This window comes from Dipodomys ordii, unplaced genomic scaffold (assembly GCF_000151885.1).
Source record: "Dipodomys ordii isolate 6190 unplaced genomic scaffold, Dord_2.0 Scaffold155, whole genome shotgun sequence".
Taxonomy (NCBI): Eukaryota; Metazoa; Chordata; class Mammalia; order Rodentia; family Heteromyidae; genus Dipodomys; species Dipodomys ordii.
Genome location: NW_012267371.1, coordinates 877,727 through 887,253, shown reverse-complemented (window position 1 = coordinate 887,253; position 9,527 = coordinate 877,727). Strand labels below are relative to the sequence as shown.

General features: G+C 45.9%; 1 protein-coding gene across 4 annotated transcripts in view; it reads right to left on the bottom strand.

Moving 5' to 3' along the window:
* Nucleotides 1-3,082: 3,082 nt before the first annotated feature.
* The window catches only part of Eif4b (eukaryotic translation initiation factor 4B), a 30,170-nt gene continuing 23,725 nt past the window's right edge, over nt 3,083-9,527 (bottom strand). For 2 of the 4 annotated variants that reach the window (XM_013032498.1, XM_013032500.1), the window contains exons 11-15: nt 8,105-8,318; nt 7,147-7,202; nt 5,957-6,065; nt 5,605-5,677; nt 3,083-5,137 (exon numbers count right to left, since the gene is read on the bottom strand). In XM_013032498.1, the coding sequence (XP_012887952.1) occupies nt 5,057-5,137; nt 5,605-5,677; nt 5,957-6,065; nt 7,147-7,202; nt 8,105-8,318 (533 nt within the window). In that variant the 3' untranslated portion in view covers nt 3,083-5,056. The remainder of the gene's footprint in view (nt 5,138-5,604; nt 5,678-5,956; nt 6,066-7,146; nt 7,203-8,104; nt 8,319-9,527) is intronic. The other 2 variants (XM_013032499.1, XM_013032501.1) reach the window with 1 other exon arrangement.

Below are 9,527 nucleotides of genomic sequence, written 5' to 3'. Positions count from 1 at the left end.
GCCCGCTCCCCGCCCCCTCCTGCTCCCGCGAACCCACATCACAAAGCGCAGTGGGAGAGCGCGCAGCCTGGCCCAGGCCGGGCCGCGCCGGGCCGCGCACACCCGGGGAGGCGGAGAGAGCTTGGGGACGGCTCTGCACCCGCGGGCCACGGAACGGGGACAGTCTCAGAGGGCCAGTGAGAGAGGTGTCGCAGTAAAAGAAGTCGGAGAAGCCACAGGCCGCAGGCGCCCAGGCGAAGAGAATCCGCGTGAGTCAGAAAGACAGACGCAGAAGCTGGGACGCGTGACGTCCGGCCTGACCCGCTTCAGGACTGCCTTGGGCCTGGCCCGCGGGGTGTGTGCGCCAGACGCGGGTGGAAACACCTGGTGCTACTTAACTGGTGGCCCGGCCACCGGACAGCGCCTCCTGCCGCTCCGCCTCACGGGGAGGCGTCTCCGCCACCTCTTCCCCCAAAGGCCTCAGCTGAAGACTCACAGCACCCACTTCCACCCTCAAGCAGCTTCAGTCACGGCACCCATTGCCCTACTTCGGGAGTTGGGCTATGGTGGTTCACGCAAATCCCAGACTTCCCAATGGAAGTCCCTTCTATGGTCTAACCGCATTCCCTTTTTCAGTGTCCATAGGAAGCTCTGGAATTGAGCCCACTAGCCATGGGGCTGTTTTGAGTTCTGGCACTCTGGAGGTGAAGGTAGAAAGTGGGTCGGATGAGATGGGGTTGCCTGTCCTGTCCGGATGCTGTGAGCCTACTGCCGAACCCAGCGATCCTTAGCAGGGAGCATTTCTAAATCTTTGCCCTGCTGTCACCCTTCCCACTGGAATTTCCAGGATGAAAAGTGGGGGCCGGCCGGGGGTGGGGGTGGTTATTCTGAGAAGCTCCTGCCAAGGCTTATTGCCTGGTACCTGCTCAAAGCAGCCAGCCAGTCAGCACTGTGGCTCTAAAGCCATCTTTTGCTCCATCACTCAGCGAAATCCTTGGAGCTCATCTTGCCTTTGGCAAAGGCTAGGAGGTCTGGTCTGGTTCTGATTACAAGGGCTGGAGCACCTGATTCCAATCTGGCTGGGAAGCAGGGCCTGGTACAGTGTGGGTCCCCCTGAGACTAGCATTTGGGAGGGAGTGAGTGTGCTGGGGCCTGGGAGCTTTTATCTTAGAGCTGTTGGCAGTAAGAGGTCAGAGCAGCAGGAGTCACTGGGGTCTGGAGGAAGGGTTGGGAAGTGGGGCTGGGAATGGCTAGGGAGGCACTGGGGGAGGCAGAAGGGAAGGCCCAGGATAATGGCAGGGATCGGAGGTTACCCAGGGTAAGGGGTGAGGGCATCCTGTATATTTTGGCAAGATTTGATTTATATAATTGAAATACACGAAGTTTGAAAAGTTGTTAATTTGTTTGGAGCCTGAAGCTAGCGCCCCCCCCTCTTCCCAGCATTCCTTAGGGCTTTGGACGCTGGGATGCAAGCCATAGAGGTGGTATCGCTGACATGCCTGGCTGGCCAATAAAAGAAACCTCTGAAGTTCCAAGCAATTGGAAGGGGGTCAAAAGATGAGGAGCTGTTTAAGATAGCTCCCAACTCAGGTTTGATTTATACTCTCAAGGTCAGCAAAGAGGGCAGTCTGCAGGAAGAAAGCCTATGAGAACTTATATAGGAGGTAGCTGGTGGGGGGGTGTGAAATAAAAAAAGTAGGTGGTTTGTGGAATCAGCTGACAGGAGAATCGGGCTACTTGGTAAAGGTGAAGCAGTGTCAGGAGCACCCACTCTCTGACCTCCTGCCATGCAAACTTTCTTACCTTGACGATGCAGAAGGAGGCCCATCTCGGTACCAAAGCTGGAACTCCCTCTTCCGCTGTCTGAGGTGATCCCATGTCTGTGACTCCGTGTACTCACTCCCGTTCTTGGATTGGACTGTAGGATGGGGGCTTTGCGTATCAGGTTGTCCCAGCTGGAAGACCACTGTATCAGGAGAACTTCAGTGGAGGTTTTGGGTACTGGGAACCAGGAAGAGCGGGGGAAGGGGCAGAGGCGGATCTCTGGGCCCAGGACAGAGCTTGCATTGTCCAACTGGGAGGTTGCTGAAGTTGGGCGGGGAATAGCAGTCTTTTCCAAACTTTTTTGGGGGAGGCAAGTCACTTGTGGCCCTGGGGGCTGCAGTGGTTGCCCAGAAACAGGACTTATTTGACAAATAACTGCTTCCTAGGAGCAGATGTGTAGTTCTCCCCCTTTCAGAAACCACATGCTGTGCACTTGTGACACCCTTAATCACAAACTAGAACCCTCTTTGCTTTGGGATCCAGATACAGTGCTCAGTAAGAGAAAATTTGGCCCTGTGTTCTGGAATACACACGTCAGTGGGTTTTGCTGATGCTTGTCTACAGACAACCCAGCTCCCAATAGCTCCACATTTACAGAACGTTGGAGTTCAGGGCTGCTGTGCCCTGGAGGCTTTCCTTTAGCGGGACTTTGGGAAGGGTTCATACCTGAGTCTTGCTTTTCCTCGACTTTAGAGTACCTTCTTGGGACTAATATATTTTCCTTTTTCTTGTTTCTTAGTGTTTAGATATTCCACTTGTCCATTTACCCAGCGGACCTGGGTGTTGCCAGCTTAAGATCACACTAGAAGGCTTTCACATTACAGCTCAGAGCCTTCTTTACCAGTTTTGGGGAGCAGAGATCAACGGGCTTGCTAGAAACTTGTATAAGCTGCTCTGATGCCAGCAAAACCCCTTGTCACTGTTCAGCTTCCCCCTACTTTAGACTCAACTGAAATTGCCTGGGCTTTCAGTGCCCCATTCCCCTAGTTACTGTAGGGACTCTGCCATTGTCCTAACCCCTTTCCTGCTTTCCAACAATGAACAGTCTGTCCCAGGCTGTTTGGAAAATTCCCGTTAAATTTGAGGTGTGATTCAGAAGAGTTGGGATGCAAAGCCTCAAGTATCAAAGCTGCACTCAAGTTGATTTCCCTCATGATGGTGTGGAATGCTGGGTGAGAACCTCAAGAGATTGTGGAGAAATATGCATGTTATAAACGTGAGTCCAACAAAAGGCACTGGAGGTATGTGGAGTTTTGTCAAAAGAATTTCAGCATTAAAATGAACTTGAAAGATCAGATTTATTTGGAGAAAACAAAAAACCCACAACCCAAAGGATGGGATTTTACATCTCAAGACATCTCCCAGGTAGTAAGTCTACAGATTACAAATCATTTTCATAGAAGATATTTTTGTACAAATTTTACAGGTATTCAGGAGCGGGACAAATCAACCCCTGTTTTATTTCAACAGGGAACAAGGTAGGAGTGTGGGATAAAACAGCTTTTTTGGATGCAACTATTTGGACAATAGACATGAAGAGGGCAAACTACCTTTTCATTGTCTACAATCACTGTTTCTTTAAAAAGTTTTATTTAAAAAACCCATTCAACTCTCTAAAAAGCTCACTTCCTAGCTACTAGCCAATCCTGCCAATTTCTTAAGGTTACTTGGTGTACCCTTTTCCACTGGTAACTGATCTTTTAAGTCCACTGCTTGCAGCGCACACACATGCACACGCCAACACCCCTGGCATGGCTGGACAGGATCTAACAAGGCTTGCAAACAAGAGACCAAAGTGTCTTTATTTTGTCTGCAGGTACCAACACTCCCCACAATGGGGAAGGGATATCATCTACTGAACTGACCCCTACAAAGGTGCATGTCAAAGCAGACAAAGCTACTGTGTAGCAAGAAAAACTAGACCTTGTTACATAGTTCTTTCCATTATTATTTATTTTCTCAAGGGGAGCTAAGAAAACCAACCCCAGAAAACAAAACACCCTATACATTGGTCTAGGCCACATTATAAATCCAAGCATCAGTGTGAAATTTCAGTGGAGGGAAGAACCGTGAAAACATCAAGGTTCTAAGAAAGGTTCTTGATTCAACTGTCCTTATCTATCCACTCTTATTCCTTACCCAAGTCATCAATTCTAGAGTATTCTGATCTGTAAAAGGAGTCAAAACAGCAGGGGCAGGCACAGACAGAGGGAAGGAGTAGTAAAGGAGGTAAGCCAGTCAGTAAGCCACTGGCTTAGAAACGTAGCTGCTTCCTCACGCCACAGCTTCCAGCTACTATCAAATGCCTTGGAGAGCAGGTGTGTGACTTAATGCTTTTGGAAGAGCAGAATGGACATGAGATGAAGAGTCTGAACTTCTACAGTTTCCAGGTTTCAAGAGAATGTGGATGTATTTGAGCTTTCAGAAAGGACAGAATTTAGAAGGGCAAAACCAGGCTACACAAGACAGATCTCCCACACCCCCAAGTCCTACTCACAAGAAAAAAAAAAAAAAAAAAGCCATGTTTTTGGAGGTCACACCATTCCCCGACTGCCTGGTACAAAATAACCTGTCACTTCTCAAAAGTTTTTCAAACCACAATTTCCCCATTTATCTTGGTCCCCAAGCGGTCCTCTTTACTAGTGGCCTGTAGACTCACTTCCATCTACCCCCCTGGGGGGTAAGAAAATAAAGTAGTTTCCCCTAGGCTGACCCCAATAACTCAGAGTTAAAGTAAGAGAAAGGGCTGTCAGCCTCCTGGAGACTAAAACAACATGAGACTAAACCTACCTTTCCAAAGATGGAAAATTTATTCAGATAATGTTTGAGAATTCATATATGCCACAATAAGATAAGAATTAAAAGGTAGACAAACATTTCTTTCACTCTTCCTTCTACCTCCCCTACTGCCCAACTGATCCAGACATGTACCACCGGCACTACCATTTCTGTTAATGGAGCCCCTAGGCACTAATCACACAGGCAGCTGCATGGTATCATCAGATAGCACCACAACTTCCCCTTCAAAAAGCCACAGTCTGTCTCTCTGGCTACATTGGTGATTCTCCATTACTTCAATACTTTAAAGGCTGCAGCAGCATGCAAAAGAATCTCATTTTTTAAAAAAAAGTTAAGAAAGGTCTCCAGGAGATGGTGAGCTTTATTTTGTCTTGTCTGGATAGAGGTTTGATTTGCTCTCGAATGAATGTTCCAGGGTGGAGAGAGACTAGGAGAAAGCACAGGATGTAGATGTCTATTCGGTGTAATCTTCTCCCTCGTTTTCATCTTCACCATCCACAGAGAGAGCAGCATACTTGCTTGCAGAACTGAACTTCTGTAACATGAGATGACAGTGTGAGAAAAGCCTTAAGATTCTCACAACCAAAAAACAAGGAACAGAATGCTGATGCTTGGGAAACAGGCAGGGAACAACAGGAAAAAAGCCCATCTCAACACAATGACTTATTTTCAACTACTCTGCAAGGAAGTTATTTTCTTATTTTCAACTACACTATAAATGAAGGGAGTCCAAATAGCTAAGAGAAATAAAAATTGGCCAGTCACCAGTGGCTCACATGTATAATCTTACTCAGGAGGCTGAGATCTGAGGATCACGGTTCAAACCCAGCCTGGACAGGAAAGTCTGTGAGACTTATCTCCAGTAAACCACCAGAAAACCAGAAGTAGTGCTGTGGCTCTCAAGTGGTAGAGTGCTAGCCTTGAGCTGAAGAGATGAGAGACAGTGCCCAGGCCCAGAGTTCAATCCCCAAGACTGACAAAAAATAAGCCCTTGACACTTACAGAGGCTGGATTTTCCTCAGGTTTCTTTGGCTCAGGTGCAGATCTAGAGTCTTGATCCTTTTTGCCATCTTTCCTGCAAAGATGTAAGCATAAAAACCACATCTTTGGAGAAAACTCTCCTACTACAAAAGGTAACCTGTGGTGCTCTAAGGCACTGAATAGGTACCCTAGTCAACAGTTCACATTATGTGGACATTGTTAGGTTTCTAGATTCCTTGGATGTAACAGTCTTTAATGGCTAGCTTTAGTTTGTTCACAGTAACTTAGCAGTACATGGAGATCTAAGAACTTGTTACAAAATCATTTGCATCTAACATCAAATGAAAGACAAACAAAGATAATTTGTGCATACCTATCTGACTCCTTCCAGTGGTCTTTGTTCCCGCCATCTCCTGGACCACGGCTGGAGCTCCCAGTTTGGCCTTTTGCAGCACTCATCCCATCTATTTTATTTTCATCTGCTTGAGTAAAATCAAAGGCACATCAAATAATTACTCTCCCTATTCTGTATTTCCCCTCAGATCTGCTCTGCCTTATTTACTTGTCAGTCATGGGGACTGAATTCTGGGTCTGGGCACTGTCCCTCAGCTCTTCAGCTCAAGGTTAGAGCTCTACCACTTGAGCCACAGCGCTACTTCTGGCTTTTTCTGCTTATGTGGTGCTGAGGAATCGAACCCAGGGCCTCATGCATGCAAGGCAAGCACTCTACCACTGAGCCACCTTCCCAGCTCCTCTGCCATATTTATTGAGAAGTTAACTGTCACTCCACCCAAGTCTCCTCATAAAAGCCTTTCTTCCTAAGACCTCTGTAGGTATGTATCTTACCAACACCAAGAAAACCCCCCCCACCCACACACCAAAGACTCATTGAAAAGGGCAGGGCCTCAAGTGCTGAAGAGGCCTCTCCTGCCCTCTACTGGCAGGAAAATGTAGGTTACCAAAGAAGTGTCAAGAACAGAGTGCAAACTATACCAATAAAAATTTCTTGGAGTAAGCCGGGTGCTGGTGGCTCACATCTGTAATCCTAGCTACTCAGGAAGCTGAGATCTGAGAATCACAGTTCAAAGCCAGCCCAGACAGGAAAGTCCACGAGACTCTTATCTCCAATAACCCACTAGAAAACTGGAAGTGGCACTGTGGCTCAAGCGGTAGAGTGCTCACCTTGAGCTCAAGAGTGCAAGGACAGCAGCCAAGCCCAGAGTTCAAGCCCCACGACCGACAAAAAAAAAAAAATTCTTGCAGGGCACTGCTGGCTCACGCCTGCAATCCTAGATACTCAGGAAACTGAGATCTGAGGACTATGGTTCAAAGCTGGCCCAGGCAGGAAAGTCCGTGAGACTCTAGTGGTGCTGTGGCTGAAGTGGTAGAGCACTAGCTTGAACTGAAGCACTCAGGGACAGGGCCTAGGCCCTGAAATCAAGCCCCATGACTGACCAAAAAGAAAAAAAAATTTTTTTTTCCTTCTTGATGCTTGGAGGGGGATATGGTAGTACATGTACTTAATTCCAACCAGATAAATAGCTACGTCTTCTAGGGTCTTACCTTTCCTTGCTGGTCCTTCCTCAGATGGCTGAGCTGGAGCTACTTTTCCCCCAACACTAGAAGGAAAACAATCATATCCATTAGTTTCAGAAAGAAAACAGACAACTTAAATGTAGTTAGATTTCATAGAAAACTAACAAGAACCTCCCCGCCCCACTTTTTTTTTTTTTGCCAGTCCTAAGGCTTAACTCAGGGCCTGGGCACTGTCCCTGAGCTTCGTTTGCTCAAGGCTAGCACTCTACCACTAGAGCCTCGGTGCCACTTCTGGCCTTTTCTGTTTATGTGTGTTGCTGAGCAATCAAACCCAGGGCTTCATGCATGCTAGGCAAGCACTCTACCACTAAGCCACATTCCCAGCCCAAGACAACAAAGCAGTAATTCCAAGATTCAAGTGTCATATGCTTTAGAAGCATCACAACTGTGTAAACTGAGGAACAAGTACTCCTTTTTTGCAAATTTGAGAAGACTTCAGCTCCAAGTAATATAAACCCAAAGCCACCCTGTCAATGTGTAAGAAGTGGCAAGAATTTTAGTGTTTGCAGATCTGTGGTGTAGGCATTCCCATCATAGCCAGTTTCGAGATACTAAAGTGTTGTGTACTGGTGACCCAAAACTCCAGAAAACCAGGAATGGGAGGGGGATGAAATATGGAGGGGCTGAGTTTTGAGTATGAAGGTGTTCTATATGTACGCAAACATCATAGTGAACCCTCTATGTACAATTATGTTAAAACAACACCCTTCACCCCTATAAAACAAACAAAAACACAACAAAAAAACCTGCACACCATTGGCTCTCGTGAAGCAGCTCTAGTATTTCACTGAGTCTGAACTAAGAGAATAAAGGTATCAAAACTTGTAAGATCGTATGTAAGGCCAATATTCCACAGGGCGTTTTCCATCATGATTATCACAATTCTGATTCCAGGCTAAGCAGCTGCTGCCCCAGGCCAACTCACCTTGTAGGGGATTGCTGTTCTGTGTCTGAGCTCTGAGATCGAGCAGGAGGGTTAAAACTTCGCTTCACCCACGCATTCTCCTTTGGTGGAGGGGCTGGCATTACCTTTAGAGGCTGATCAGGTTTAGGAGGCTTAGAAGTTGGAGAGTGACAGTCTTCCTCCTTATTGAGTGTTTCATTTTCTAGAGACTTCTCACTCTCTCTCCTTCGTGCATCTATGAAGTCAAATTGGGAAGGTGAAATTATCGGGAGGAAAAAAGGTAATTGTAGATCCTTGGTATCCTGCTATAGATTCATGGAGACTACCACTGAGGGAAAACAGGACGTATAGTTAGCTACTATACTATGTATGCTGAGTTCTTCCCATAATGCAGTCCAACCTCAGGTCAACGCTTGACACATTCCAACAAACCAAAAAACTACCACTTAACTTTTATAACCTGCTTTTGGGACAGTTACTTTTGGGGAGGTATATTTTCACAAAATTAAAGGCAATAGCAGATCACACACGATTTAAAGACAAGTGACAATAATGTGGGACTGAGAACTCCATACAATGAACTGAATAATGCATGTGGGGAAATTTTAGACCTGCAAATAAGGTGGGCTTACTATATAGTTTTACACCATTATTTTAAAGTGGGGACCTTAATTTGACTCTTAAATACATCGATCTCTAAACCAGTAATTTACAAATACCTTTTTGAGAAAGTTCTCTACTATGTACAGGGAAATGGAAAAAATGACTGCAATTTGATCTTTCCATGGTATGAATGGGCAAGTGAAGAGTAGCCTTATCTGAAGAATAATGTGGACACACACAGGAAGGAGAGCTACAACGAAAACTCCCAGAAACTACTGCTCAACTAACTCCACACAGAATGATGCAACTGCATCTATATATTATTGGGAACCAAAACACACAGGGATATGTATTTAGCAGGACTTCTCTACATTTGAAGTGTAAGCTCCACAGAAGTACAAACTAACCCACCATGTTTCTACTTAGCCATAAAAAAGGGGACATTATGCCATGTTACTGAGTCTGCCAACACAATCATTTACAGAAAATTCCTACAATGTATAGATGAATTTCCAAAAAGCTATGTTTTGAAATAGTTCAGGTACAAACGAATCTTTAAAACAAACTAAGAGAAACCACTGGCATTCAATAAAGCAAAGGAGGTGTTATCAAATCATTCAGGTCTCTACAACAGCAGACATGCTTGTAAATACCACATTAACTAGTGAGGAAAGAAACCGTTATGATCATAGCACTAAAAAAGGCTGGCTCTAGGAAAAGCTCACAGGAACTTGGGCTGACTTTGAACCTCAACCTTCAGATCTCAGCCTCCTAAGTAGCTAGGATTATAAGCATGAGCCACCAGTACCCAGCTTCACAGGAACTCTTTTTTTTTTTTTTT